At 34.6% G+C, this 15477-nt stretch overlaps 1 protein-coding gene and 1 long non-coding RNA gene across 2 annotated transcripts; both read left to right on the top strand.

Annotated features, from left to right (window-relative positions):
- Positions 1-4713: 4713 nt before the first annotated feature.
- LOC131944483 (uncharacterized) lies at positions 4714-6585 on the top strand. The gene is made up of 3 exons (XR_009387029.1): positions 4714-4792; positions 4926-4988; positions 6407-6585. It is a non-coding gene; the product is annotated as an uncharacterized LOC131944483 (long non-coding RNA).
- A 264-nt stretch (positions 6586-6849) lies between these two features.
- Positions 6850-15083, top strand: LOC131944478 (uncharacterized). The gene is made up of 7 exons (XM_059305128.1): positions 6850-7281; positions 8384-8529; positions 8668-8804; positions 11834-12096; positions 12229-12453; positions 12817-12925; positions 13099-15083. The coding sequence occupies exons 2-7, from the start codon at positions 8491-8493 to the stop codon at positions 13196-13198; spliced, it is 873 nt and encodes a 290-aa protein (XP_059161111.1). The 5' UTR covers positions 6850-7281; positions 8384-8490; the 3' UTR covers positions 13199-15083.
- Positions 15084-15477: the final 394 nt, after the last annotated feature.

Genomic DNA, 15477 nt, shown 5'->3' with positions numbered 1-15477 from the left:
TACAGCACGCCCTGGGCGGTAGTGTGGACAAACCCGGCCCCAACAACTAGGATCCAATAGCGCCAGCATTGTTTTAGAAAACAATCGTCCAACATTCATGATTGATAACATATTAATGAAACCCTTTAAACGTTTCGTCGCTCTCGTGTGTAGGACAATGCCTGACAGGTACTCAACTGCTAAATAAAGTGTTTATTAAACTTGATGGCGTCTGTTGTTGTGTTCTATGCACTAGATGTTGAGTATTGTAAAATGGTTGTTGCATTTAATCTACATTCCTGAGTGATAGCATTGACGGCTAACTAATATTATAGTGAGTGACATTGTTTAAAATTGTACGGCAAAAAGAAATACTTATTGCGGATCACGTGATCAAAGGGAGTGAGGGATGGTATCTGATCAAGCAGGTGTGAGGGAGTTGTTACAGCTAAGACTCAAGGAAGAAGAAGATTGGGAAAATGTCAGAGCATTGTTTGTGCATATTTTGGGAGCTAAGGGGGCTGGCCAAATACAATACCATGGAACTGTCAGAAGGTCACAATGTGAAGATATAAAAGGTAATTGATGAACATTTTAGTTATGAACTAGTGAAACGTTTGAAAGCATCATACTTGAAAGTAATCAGGAAGTAGATGAGAAAATTGAAGACTGTGTAGCAACTGTATTGTCCACGTTGACAAACCCGTGCTATTTTTGCCAACATGTAACAGATAAGGGAAACTAAAACTAGATAGGGTATTGTTAGGATAGTCAAAGGGCGCATTTGTGGTGTCGTCTAAGGGAAACTGTAAATACTCCAGTTCGAGGTGAACATTTTTATGGAAAAAAGCACAAATTTGTTAAGGAGCTATGCCGGTGTGGGGTAGAATTTGAAGCAAATGTGGAAAGAGAAACCACTTTGACGTAAAATGCTATGTGAAGAAGTTAAAGTATGTTGCTGTTGAAGAAAAGGACTGTTGGTCGTTGGCATCAAACGAAGAAATGATGTTGGCTATCGATGGTAAGTAGCATCAGGTGATCATAGTATTCTATTTGTCTTCCTTTATGATATATCCAATGTCAACAAAAAGACATCTGCGGATATAGTCACGGACTGCAAACACGCTAATAAAGATATAGATGATGATCTTTGAAATGAGCTTCAAGTAGTAGCTCTAAGGCTTCCAAACCTTATGTCACCATCAAATGTGCTTCGCTATAGAGTACAACCGAAATTTAAAGATTGTGTACCAAATGTTGTTGTTTCCTTGCGAATGCAATTAACACTTTCCAGTGTCCGTGGAGAGCGCAATTTTTCAAAATATAAATTAATTACAGGGGCGGAACTACTATACCGCCAGACCCCGAAATGTTGGGGGAGGGGGGGGGGGGGGGAATCAAAATTCGACAAAATACATATTTTTTTGCTCCTTGTTAAACCAGTGGTTTTGCAAAAACAAAACACAAATCGACTACAGCAGCTATTGTTCTACAGTAACTAACACACACTGTTGTGTAGAGAAAAAAAAAACGACATAAGTTGTACTTGTAGTATGAAAAATATGAAAACCTTTAAACCACGTCCATGAATTATTCTTCTTTAAATAGCCGAAGCCGAATATAATATATATATATATATATATATATATATATATATATATATATATATATATATATATATATGTATGTATATATGTATATATATATGCCCTAAATGTATATATATATATATATATAAAATATATATGTATATATTTTACACATATATTTTATATAATAGGCCTATATGTTTTTATATTTTTTTATATTTATATATTAGGCCTATATATAATATGGGGGCCCGAAAAAAATGTGCGTGGGTGGGGGGCATTTTAATAAGTTATGCAAGGGCCCTAAAAATAACCTGCCGCCGACACTGCTTACACAAAGGAGGAAAGGCAACACTATTGTTAAAAACCCAATAGTTAGTTGGTATAAGTTTTGAGAGGGGGAGAGGGTCGTCAAAGTGGACGGGGGGCAGGGAGAGGATCTAAAATACGAATTTTTTGTGGTCATCATAAATGGACGACTCCTAGTTACAGTGGTTACTAAAGTACTTAAGTAGGCTATATTAGGTGCAGTTTCTTCCAGGTATCACTTCGAGGAAGGGGGGGGGGGGGCAGTGTCTGCCCCCCCCCCCCGAAGAAAGTCTCCCACCCCCCCCCACCCCCCCCCCCCGAAAATTTCAAGTGCCCCCCCCCCCCCCCCCCCGGAGAAAAAAGTTTGGAAGAAACAATGATTAGGTGTGTTCTAATTTAATGATGTCTACTAAAAAGAAAATATTTAAAAAAAACCCAGTGAAATGTGAAGCAAAATAAATTTCTAGATGCTTTACTAAGGGGTCGTCCATAAATGACGTCACACTCGTAGGGGGGGTCCGCAATTTTGTGACGGTGTGTGATGAGTGGGAGGGGGGTTCCGATGGTGCGAAGTCACACTTTTGCACACACAAAAAGCGTTAGAAAACGAATTTTAGACGTTATTTTGCGTTTTAGAAAACTGTTTTAATAAATTGTAATAACAAGATTTTGGAAAAATATAGATCTAGCTAAATTCAACTGCAATTTTGAGGGGGGTTGTAGGCAGAGATGTGACGTCATTTTAGGGGGGGGGGTCTGGCTTTTTGTGACGGAGGGGGGGAGGGGGTAAAATCGTCATTTTTGGATAACCTCCTAACTACTAGATCTAGATCTATATTTTAAGAAATCAAAATATCTGCCTCCATTTTCTCTGAACAAAAGTGCGATAACCCTGTTTGATTACATTTTTAGTAAACCCCAGTTAATTCTGAGTTATTGTTACTAAACTCTTTAGGTTATTTAATATTTTGGTCTGCTACCGTCATAGCTTTCTACTGAAGTTTCTATTTTCTATCCATGGCCTAATGGAACATTTAATTTTTAAAAATTAGGTAGATCTAGGCCTAATCTTACACCATTCACAGTTTATTTGAGTTTATTTCGAGTCGTCCCTTTGAATCCCGGTCAGAACATCCCCCTCGTAGACTAGAGTTAGTTATTAATATTACTAGATCTAGATTCTAGTTATTTTATAATTTTATTAGTTAACAAATCTAGATCTAGTCTAGATCTAGATCTAGAATTCTAGATCTGGATCTAGAATCTAGACATCGAGTGTGGTAACGGTAATCTATCGTTTTGGTAGAGATCTAGATCTAGGATAGATCTAGATTCTAGTCTACGTGACGTAAAATCGCCCGCGGCTAGTATTTATTTAATGTCCGAAAAAGTTACCTCATTGTCAAGGCTTTACTTTAAAACTTTAATTATAATAATTTTATTAATTTAAATAGAAGTATTGAATATTGTGTTGTATTTGTGTCAAATATTATAGATAAAAATGAATAATAAACCTAAAGCAATGACTAAATTAAAATTTAGTAAATAGTAAATATTAATGAATGTAGATCTAATTCTATAATCATCCCATTAATCATTAATGAAACATTCAAGGAAACATTTTTGTATTTTTCAAAACATAAATATTTTGTCAAATATTACCAAAATCAATAAATGGCTAAATATATCAATACGAGCCGACCCGCGGCATTCATACACAGCTATTTAGTTGTTTTATTTTCTACTTTTCAGTAATTCATAATTTGTGAATTCGACAGTACCAATGCTGCCACTGAAAATATTTGCTTTAAAACGCTATCAGTAGGTCGTTAAAGACGATACTACCTCACCCTCCTTCCCCCCCCCCCCCCCCCCCCCAGTGAAAGCAGCCTCCTCTTAGTTTCAAACAAAATTATCTGCCCCTAGTAACCGTCACTAAACCCGGCTCTACGATTGTAAACATTTAGCGTGAACCAAAGCTCACCAGACCATGTAGGGGTGGGGTGGTAGGGAGCGCACTTACAGCTTGTTTTCTAGCGTCTCCAAGAAGAGAATTATATATAGAGGGTATAGATTGGCCAGAAATTAACTTTAAACATCAGTGTTTGCTAGCAAGATTTGCTATAGATCTAGATCCAGATCTATAAACAGCGGGTATCTGTAAAGAGTGGTTTTTTCCCTGAATATCAAACTATAATTTTACAACAAAAAAAACTTGGACAAGATTGCTGCTAAAGTAAAGTAAATGAGCTTGGCTGCATCTGATGAAAACATTGCTAGTCTTTATTTATTTCTGTTAAGTTTTAATACCATTGTTTAAAATCAGATAGATCTACATTAATGAAACTTTGAAACATTTTGTAACTTTTAAAACATAAATCATCCTAAAAATGTGAAATAATTACTAAAATTTAATGAGTCACATTTTTTCACATTACTAGTCTTGGCCGATCTTACGTACCCTAAAACGATAGATTACCAACTTAGGTACCTAAAACGATAGATTACCAACTAAACATGATCTATACTTAAACTAGAATACTAGATCTAGAATTTCTAGATCCTGTCCTAAAAAAGACTAGACAGTAGATCAGATAGTCAGAAAGGGGAGGGGTTAAACTTGAAGAAGAAATATTTAATTTTTTTTTCTGTTGTCACTAGCCTAGATCTAATACTAATCGGTCTTGATCCTTTAAAAAAACTTGGTTAGAATTTAGACTGAAACAAAAGTTTATCTCTCCATGTTATCAATAAAACTAGCATACACATACTCTGGCCTAAAAATGGTAAACAAACACTTTCCATGATGTAAGATCTGTTATCTCATGCTCTTGCTAGTCTCTTGCTTGTTAATCTGTTCTAGTCTGATAGCTGACATTTTTCACAATTATTTCTAGGCTCTCTGTTTAACTTGGGTAATTTTTAATTACCTGCTAAAGTCTGTGTAACTGTATAATATTATCTTTTGAAGTGTTAGCTAAATGTATTAATTTTTTTTTCAAGTTGAGAACATATTGGAATTAACTTGTTTTGTTTTTAACATAATAGGTCAAACTAAAATGGAGCATCTAAACCATCTTTTGATTATTCTGTTCTATACTGTTTTAATCGGTAAGATTTACATGTCTCTTCACACATTTTATTTAACATTAATATTTATTACGAGCCGGCCCGCGGCATAACATACGCCGCTATTTAGTTGTTTCTAATTTTCAATAATTCATAATTTGTGAATTCGACAGTACCAACGCTGACACTGAAAATATTTCTTTAAAACACTATAAGTAGCTCGTTAAGGACCATAACCCCCCCCCTTCCTTCCCTCCCCCCCCCCTTCCTTCCCTCCCCCCCCCTTCCTTCCCTCCCCCCCCCCCCTCCTCCCCCCCCCTACGTTTAAAATCGTTGGCTCTGCTTGTAAACATTTAGAGTGAACACAGCTCACTAAAACCATGTAGGGGTGGGGAGGTAGGGAGAGCGTTTGCAGCTTGTTTTCTAACGGCTCGAAGAAGAGAATTATATATATAGATTCTCTTAAATGTGCAGTTGCATTTAATCAATTCCGAACTATGGACTTATGTCAGCATGTATTTTATTCCACTGCCTTTCTGCTTTTTCCATGCAGTTGACAGCTATTTATTGTTGCATCTGTGTAAATTATTTCAGTATACAATGTGCAATTTAAGAAATTCAAATAAATGGGAGCGACTTCCCCTAAACTTTCTCGAATATTCTTATATAACACTGCAAGGGGTGGCAACTCGGGATATCGACATTATTTTTAATCAATTTTTAAATACTCAAATTTTTAAAAATAGAATAGAATCTCCTTTAAAAAAAAGAATTGCGCACCAACTGAACAGCAAACAATGTGTGTAAAACAGTGCAGAATATTATTACTTTATAAATTCATATGCTTTAGAAATAGGAATTGATGTAAAGTACTACTTCTGGTAAATGGAAATGACTCAAAATTTGACTGAAGGCAGTAGATCTTTTACCTATATTTCAAATTTCGTCTATCTATCTGAAATAGTACTCAAGTTATAGGCTTTTGAAAAACCAAAAGTAGAATAAGTTCTACTTCCGGTTACCGAAAATTGCTGAAAATTTGAAACAGAACTACAAATCAGATATAATACTTATATATGAAATTTCATCAACATAGCTGTAAGAGGTCGGCCATAAATGACGTCACACTCATAGGGGGGAGGGGGGTCCGCAATTTTGTGACGGTGTGTGATGGAGGGAGGTGGGGGGGTTCAGATGGTGCGACGTCTGGCTCTTTGTGACGATGTGTGACGGAGGGGATTTGGATTTATATTTATTGCCTGATTAAAATAAGTCCCATATATGATGAAGTACTGAGAAATATCTTTGTTTATTTTCTTATTTTAAGTGCATTCTAAAGGTTTATACACTTGTTTTATTTTTAAATGTTGTTGAATCATTAAGAATATATTTCTAGAGAATTAAAAACACTATCTTTTTAATTACTATTATTATATAAGTAAAAACTTTTTTCTCAAAAGGTTCTACTGGCTCCAATGCAGTTTCCTCAATCCCCATAACCACTACTCCTACTCCTACCACCACAACCTCAACTACAACCTCAACTACAACCCCCACAACCACTACTCCTACTCCTACCACCCCCACAACCACTACTCCTACTCCTACCACCCCCACCCCCACAACCACTACTCCTACCCCTACCACCCCCACAACCACTACTCCTACTCCTACCACCCCCACCCCCACAACCACTACTCCTACCACCCCCACCCCCACAACCACTACTCCTACTCCTACCACCCCCACCCCCACAACCACTACTCCTACTCCTACCACCCCCCACCCCCACAACCACTACTCCTACTCCTACCACCCCCACAACCACTACTCCTACTCCTACCACCCCCACCCCCACAACCACTACTCCTACTCCTACCACCCCCACCCCCACAACCACTACTCCTACTCCTACCACCCCCACCCCCACAACCACTACTCCTACTCCTACCACCCCCACCCCCACAACCACTACTCCTACTCCTACCACCCCCACAACCACTACTCCTACTCCTACCACCCCCACCCCCACAACCACTACTCCTACTCCTACCACCCCCACAACCACTACTCCTACTCCTACCACCCCCACAACCACTACTCCTACTCCTACCACCCCCACAACCACTACTCCTACTCCTACCACCCCCACCCCCACAACCACTACTCCTACTCCTACCACCCCCCACAACCACTACTCCTACTCCTACCACCCCCACAACCACTACTCCTACCCCTACCACCACCACAACCCAAGCTTCTATCCAGCTGGAGATAAGTGAGACAAATATTTTGCTGGAGACTACAGAAGATGACCTGTTTGTTGAGCTGAAAGGTTGGCTGATATTTGACACTTTTACTTGGTCCAATTTACTTTTTCTTCCATGTCTTGCTTTGTTGTTTACCTACTTTTACTTGCTTGTAAATTACAAATAATTAGCATAGCTTATGTTTGTTATGGCTTAGAAGATAGTTGCTGAAATAAACTACCAAGAATATCATGCACACATGAGACCACTTGGTATTACACCACTTGGTATAAAATGACATAGTATCAGACCAAAAGCAATGACTCCCTCAAATGTCAGCTGCCTGATGTTAAATCATCATTAACTATGGGTACTTTTAAATGTTGCCTGAACCAGCCTCAGTAAAATATTACAAATGGGACAGCTTGGTTGCTACAGTTTATTGATGATTCCAATATTCATTCTGCTGAGCGTGAGTCGAGATGCTGAATCTCTAACGGGTCTGTATTTAGACCTATGTCCCCCTAGCTATTCCCACATGATGATGGGCCCAAAACTTGTCAGCTAACAAATTTTCCCACCTAGAGCCCCTGATCACTGTTCACTATACAGCCTACCATTATCATGTCAAAGCTGTCCGCCTCATTAAACAGTCACCAAATGACTGCCCCTGGGATGTTCCCTATAATTATATCTAGTAAATGGCAAATAATGTCACTTTTCCCTCCAACCAACCCAATTTTACTTTGGAATATTGCACGTTACAATGAGGCTTTCAGTTAACTATAAAAAAAAACACAATTCTACATTCTCATAATTATTAATAAGCAATTTATATTAAAAATTCCTGTCAATGGTTCTGTTAGGTGACAGTATAATCTCCGTTTCAATAGTACTCAGTTATAATAGTTTCTATAATACAGTAGTCTCCTTCTTGTTGCTGCATGTTGATCAAGCATAGAATTCTCTCTTGAGGTCTCTATAACTGGCTAGTGGTGCCCTGTATGCAATGCTGTTGTGGCTTGAAAGTCAGAAAATAAGGATTATATAACAACAACAAAAGTGTATCAAGTTTTAGTTTTTTAAATTCAACCTCATTTTGGTTGACACACAGACCTGCATAATTTAAAAGTTGTACAAACTATTTTCAGATTTTCACATTTTTGTATTCTTACATTTCTATCTCAGGCACTCCCAGCTTAAAACTAAATGATGTCACCTTTAAGGTTTCTCAAGCTGAAAAGGTTACAGAAGAGAATGCTATTGTGCTCAATGGTAGCCTGAATGCAGAGGGAATGTTCCTTATAGACAAGACACATTTTCTCAACACATCAGTGAGTTCAAAAGTTTGCTACTTGTTTTTTTTATACAACATTTTGATTTTATGATAGCTTATGTGTTAAATAATTTCTATAGTGCTGCAATATTATTTGAGCTGTTTTCACATCTAACAAACATGTTTATATTTTTAGAAGATCCTTCTGATGAAATCAGTTTTAATTACCTTGTGGGTTGAGAATAAAAAACTGGACTCATTATTTTTGTCATTATCTGGTGAAAATAACACAGAACTCAGTCAAACATCCACAGTTTTTGTAGACCCAAAGAAGTGAGTGGCCTGTGTATTTGATAGAGTAGGATTTCATTAATTAAACCTTAACATTTGCTAATAGTTCTCATTTTAAAAAAAAAAACTATTTTGTTAATTGTAATATAACTTTATTAGTGTGTGTGTGTGTGTATGTATGTATATATATATATATATATATATATATATATATATATATATATATATATATATATATATATATATATATATATATATATATATATATATGCCAGCACAATATTTTTTTTTAAATTCGGTTTCAAAGAAACCAAAAAGCCAGGGGTGAGATGAGGCTGAAGTATGTGAGGGTTTGTGATTGTGTGTCAGTAAGGAGGGGGGATGTAAGGGAGGTAATTAGCTTAAATATAGCTTTAATGATAATTTTCATCCTAGAGGTGATTGGATGGTTTATGTTCTTGCATGTTGTTATTTTAATTGTTTAATATAGAATCAGATCACTTTTTACTTTCTCGTAAATATACGAAGTATAGAGAAAGTCTTGTAATCGTGCAAAAAAGAAAATCGAGATTTTTACAAATCTCGACGTTTTACACCTCACTGATTCGGAAAAACATAATTTTGCAATCTTGTTCGTATGTCTGTGTGTCTGTCTGTATGTGTGTGTGTGTCTGTCTGTGTGTAAACACGATAACTTGAGTACCGTTACAGCTAGGTTGATGAAATTTCATATATAAGTATTTTATCAAAATCGTAGATCCGTATCAACTTTTGAGCGATTTCCGATAACCGGAAGTGGTACTTTTACTACTTTGAATTTTTCAAAAGCCTATAACTTGAGTACCATTTAGGATAGATAAATGAAATTTCACATGTAAGTAAAAGATCTAATTCTCTACCTTCTGTCAAATTTTGAGTAATTTCTGTTGACCGGAAGACTAATTTATGCTATTTCCTATTTCTCAAAAAAACGCATGTAAATTTATAAAGTACTAATAATATTGCGCACTATTAAGCACATTTTGTTTTGGCGTTCGCTTGGTGCGCAATTATTTTTTCTATGAGATTCTATTCTATTTTTAAAAGTTTAAGTAATTAATAAACCGGGAGTGATCTCCCCTAAACTTTCTCAAATATTCTTATATAAAATAACCGGGGATGGGAACTCGGGCTATAGACATAATTTTTAATCCATTTTAAATACTTAAAGTTTTAAAAATAGAATAAAATCTCGTAGATAAATTAATTGCACACCAAGTGAACGCCAAATAAAAAAGCGCATTATAGTGCGCAATATTATTAGTACTTTTAAAATTTACATTAGTTTTTTGAGAAATCGGAAGTAGTGTAAAGTACTACTTCCAGTCAACGGAAATTACTCAAAATTTTACAGAAGGTAGAGAATTAGATCTTTTACTTACATGTCAAATTTCATTTATCTATCTGGAATAGTACCACTTCCGGTTATCGGAAATCGTTCAAAAGTTGATACGGATCTACGATTTTGATAAAATACTTATATATGAAATTTCATTAACCTAGCTGTAACGGTACTCAAGTTATCGTGTTTACACACGGACAGACAGACACACAGACATACGAACAAGATTGCAAAATTATGTTTTTCCGTATCAGTGAGGTGTAAAACGTCGACATTTGTAAAAATCTCGATTTTTTTTTTTTTGCACGATTACAAGACTTTCTCTATACTTCGTATATACGAGAAAGTAAAAATCATGTCTATATTCAAAGTTATATAAGAATATTCGAGAAAGTTTTGGGGAGATCACTCCCGGTTTATTTGATACTAGTTTCCTTTGTGTATAGAAGAGATTTTGAATGTAACCAGGTCTGCTAAGGAAAAATGTGTTCCATGTTGTGATTGCTCTCCATCTCATTAATTAAAGGACTTCATAATCCACAGTTATGTGGGTATTGTTAGGTTTCCCTGGAATGAAAGGTTATCATGTCACTTAAATGATGTATTTCCAATAGTACTACAAGTTAACTCAATGCAATTTAATTTTTCCCTCTCTGCTTGTCTGTTCCTGGTGACACCAAGTAAGTATTGTAAGTCTCCAGAAAATGATGGATTTTTTTCCCAACTTATATATATATAAGGCCTTCTTCAATTACAAGTTTTAACTTTCCTTTTTTGGTGAATAGTTTATTTTTAAAATTCTAAATTTTACATTATTTTATACTTTAGGCTGTTGTCATTAACAATACTGTTATTATAAAAATGATTAAAGTTGTTATACCTCAAATACCACATTTTAAGCACATATGGTAACTCTTAAAAGCTTTGGTAAAAAATGAATTCAATTTTGCCCTTACTTTTAGCTCCCCACTCATGTACCGTTGAAACACCCTGTGATGAAATATTTTAATTTTTTTTAAAAATCAAATACATTGTCAAATAATATTTTTAAAGATGGTGTGGTCAAATGGTAGAGCATACAACTGCTAACCAGAAAGTCTCAAGTTTAAATAGGAGTCCCTGAGTCTTCCCAGCTCTGATGGGTACCTCTCATTAGGGAAAGTAAAGAGGGCTGGGCATGGTGTTAACCACACTATCCTTACAATGTCAAGGTCACTTGAACATGTGAACTCTGCTTCACTTCCTCATAGACCATAGCAGTGTTTCTTCCAGATGTTTTTCTCCAGGGGGGGGGGGGGGGGGGGCTAAAATTTCCAGGGGCAGATACTGTTGAAAGTATATATTTTCTATATAAATTCCATTCGTTTGGGGGTGCTAGACTTTCTGGGGGGGGGGGGGGGGGGGGAAGATGCCTGAAAGAAACACTGGACCATAGACCTTCAGGTTCAAAAGGGAACTTTTTTCTTCTAAGCTATAATTAGACTTTTGTAAAACTTGGTAATGTTCATAAGTTCCTGTAAATATGTTTTTTATGATAATATAATATTAAACCTGATAATTATTTTGGTCTTCATTTATTGGTCTATCATTTGATTTTTGTACATATAATCGAAATCATTTATTTTTCACTTTTTACATGTATTGTAGATCTATTCAACTATTCAGTTGTTGCTTTTTATATTTCATATAGTTCTGTTCCAATTAAAGAAAAGCTGTCCTTTTCAAGATGTAGCCAATTGACATCAAGGAGTTTTATTTTGACCAAAGAAACAAAGAATAAAGATAACTACTGCCCTTTCAATGTGACGAAGGCTCTGGAAATGAAACTAAAAGCCAAGGAGCCTGGATGTTTAAAGGGAACAATAGAAAAGATTAATTCTTCCTTAAATGATCAAATCATCCAATTGGTTGACTCTAAAAATGTACAGTTTAGTTCCTGGTTCATTGTTACTGGTGAGTAACTAGAAAGTTACTGATACAGTGTTAGGGTGTCACTGTTACGAGAGTAGTATGTTCACCAAGACTATCTTTGTAAAGACTGTTATAGACTCTCATAGTGAGTGCTTGTTATCATGTGTTTCTCAGATCTGTTTGCTCATGTGGGTTGTGTTGAAAACACAAATGAAATATCAGCCAAGTTCCTGTTTCAAGCTAATTTTCAAGAACTTCTAACTGCAGTAGTCAAGGAATACCAGAACCAAATTTCTACCAACACTCATGTACCATTTTTACAATTATCAGGCTACAGTTGGATTTTAAATAAATGCACTGAAAAGTGTACCTCCCCAGTTGAACCACCTAATACAGATGGTAAGATTTATCTTATCTTTGTTTTGTTCTGCTTACTCCCTGTCCTAGCTTCTAATTTATCTTGCAAGTAGAGTAAATAAAGATGGATGGAAATAGCAATTCATTAACTTAATTTGAGTTTTTAAATTTTTTTTCTAGCTTTAAAAGATGTATGATTAGTGATTGTTAAAATCTGATTGTTTTACAGATGACCGTATGATTAGTGATTGTTAAAATCTGATTGTTTTACAGATGACCGTATGATTAGTGATTGTTAAAATCTGATTGTTTTACAGATGACCGTATGATTAGTGATTGTTAAAATCTGATTGTTTTACAGATGACCGTATGATTAGTGATTGTTAAAATCTAATTGTTTTACAGATGACCATATACGGCTAACAGTTGCAGTTGTTGTATCCTGTGTTGGTGTCTTCCTGCTAGTTTTGATATTTGTCATTATATATCTGAAAAACAAAAGGCGGGGCATTATGTGAGTAACTCTTTCATACAGAATTGAAATACCAGTGCTATTAACAAGTAGAAATACTTGAGTTATTGAACACCCTCAACTGTTGTCAAATTCCCAGCACTAAATCTACCCTTACTCCTAATACCTCATGCATATTATTTTTAAAAATATTTTCTAATTCTGTTTAAATCCAGGCAATTCCATATGACAAGACTTGATGATGAAGATGATTTGATTGGTGATATGGATGATTTTGTTGGAAATCAGGGACCCACATTTAAAAATTATAGATGATTGTATTTGTAGAGTAACATTTCCTTGTTAACTTGTTACAGATGTGTTATGTGGCATGAAAAAATGGTTACATGAGTGTTAAGATGATAAACTGTTGCAAATTGTTGTGTTCATTTATGCTTAAAGGTTGTGGTGAACTATTCACATTCTATTTAAAAATATTTATTCTTTACCAATTTAGCATAATGTTAATAGTGTAACAAGTTGTTTTTAAAACTAAATACATGTGATTTCTAACAAGACATATCAAACAATTATTACATTTGTTAAGTGTCCAGTGGGAATAAGAAATTTTAGCACCCTCAAGTTTTGTTACCACATGGGCTTCCATAAATGTCTTATTGGTGTGTAGTTAAAGGCTTTTTACTTACTATTTTTCATAAAGAGTCGAGATTGCATGCAGTCATACAATTTTTAAAAAATTTAAGATGCTGTAGACCAAACTTTTTACTGTTATTTGTGGCTGTCTAGCTATCAAGGATTATATGGGTTCGGGTAAATTCGGCTAATCAAAGTGACTTCATATTACTTTTACTCAACTTTATGCTGCATGTGTTTCTATAACAAACAGCATTTCTCCCTCTTGTGGTCACGATGACTGTTAGCCATACACACCTGACCAAGCGAGAGCATTTACACTCTGTTATTTAAATATCTAATTTGGCACAAAATAATGATGTAGGCCTACTATGATTTAGTCACAATTGTTTGAAATGTTTAAAAATAAACTTGAAATACCATGAATTGTATTAGAAGATTGCAGCGGTCACTGTCCCATCCCTTCTTTCTTGTAAAAAAAAAAAAAGAAATTTTTTTTCTTAGGCGGGTGGGTATACAGCTACATTTCTTATACATTTGCCATGAGAACTGCTGATTTAATCTATAATCTAAATTTTATATGCATTGTTAAAATTATCAAATGTAAATAATTTGTGGTTTAATTCAGCATTTTGAGTAATATTTTGACTGTCACTTGCTGGTTGTTAAATATTGTAGCTGAATTTTTACCCATTTCCAATAGTGCAATTTCTTTCAAAAAGTAAAATAACTACATAGTTGTATAACTTTTTTACCTGTCTATTGAGGGAGCATATAATACTTATTTTAAGTTAATATATTGCAAGCTACTGATTAGGTTTTAAGCAAATATTTTTAGTCAGGAGGATGTGCCCTTGCCTTAATTGATCAAGGTAGAAACAAATTATCTTTCAAACACAAAATGTTATCAATAAAAAATTTTATGCTCTAAAATTAAGAAAATAGCTTTTTCTTCAATAAAAGCACTAAATTAGTCAAGAAAATTTCTCAATAATTTTATGCACCAAAATTTATGCTATTTATAAAATTGTTTTATATATATTTTCACAAAACCTTGTGATTTTAATTTTATAAAGGTTCTATTATTTTAATAACTTTTTTTGTAAAGAAATTCAGCCATTTACAGTGAGTTCTGTTTAAACACACTGTTGTTAAACATTCAGATTCTAGTAAATTATAGGCTTCTCATTTGAAGGAAATTATTTGGTAAAATTCCACTTTGTTTCTCATTTCTTCATTTGACTTTAAACATTTTCATAAATAGTATTGGTTTTTTTTTTTTGCTATTTACATTTGGTTTTGTACAATGTTTTAAAAGTATATTTTCAATGAAAGTGTTAAATTATCAAAGACAATGTAATTTTTTTTTTAGATTTACCTTTTTATAACATTCCAGTGATCAAATCTTTTTATGTACAAGTAATTCATTCCAATTGTAATATAATCTATTAAATTTATTCTCACCCACTGTAGAGTACGGCTTTTAAAATGAAATTTACTTAAACAAGGTTGTATGTGCTATTCAGTCATGTTAAAAAAAAAAAATTATTATACACAAAATGCTGGTTTTAAACAAATATCATTTAATTTTTTAATTTTCAACTATGGGATGGTGCGGTTAATTTCACTTGTTAGCTTAAACTTAAAGAAATCTAGAATGTAAACTGGTATAGCTATATATTTTAGTCATCTTCACTATTACATGGAAATAAATTTGGCTCCACAGTGGGGTGTGCCACTCAGTATCAAGTATTTTCCACCCTAGATTTATTAAAGATCTATCAAAACTCAATGCTCTCATCTGTTCACTTAGCAATTTAAAAGAAAAAATATTGTACTTGGTGGGAAACTGGTTACCACAAATTAAACATTTGTCAAAGGGTGTCAATTCAGTATTTTTTTTATTTTTCTACCCCCCCCCCCCCCCTCATTATTTAAGTCATAAAAATATTCAAACCAAT

The sequence above is a fragment of the Physella acuta genome, unplaced genomic scaffold (assembly GCF_028476545.2).
Source record: "Physella acuta isolate Inbredline_101_S28 unplaced genomic scaffold, ASM2847654v3 ptg000494l, whole genome shotgun sequence".
Classification (NCBI taxonomy): Eukaryota; Metazoa; Mollusca; class Gastropoda; family Physidae; genus Physella; species Physella acuta.
Note: the sequence above shows the minus strand (reverse complement) of the source record. Positions and strands in the feature narration are given on the sequence as shown.

Excerpts from the sequence above, each read along its gene's own strand:
- LOC131944478 (XM_059305128.1), top strand. The coding sequence starts at position 8,491 with ATGTTCCTTATAGACAAGACACATTTTCTCAACACATCA. Across the intron at positions 8,805-11,833 it reads GTTTTTGTAGACCCAAAGAA|TTCTGTTCCAATTAAAGAAA; the intron begins GTGAGTGGCCTG and ends TATTTCATATAG. Across the intron at positions 12,454-12,816 it reads TGAACCACCTAATACAGATG|ATGACCATATACGGCTAACA; the intron begins GTAAGATTTATC and ends ATTGTTTTACAG.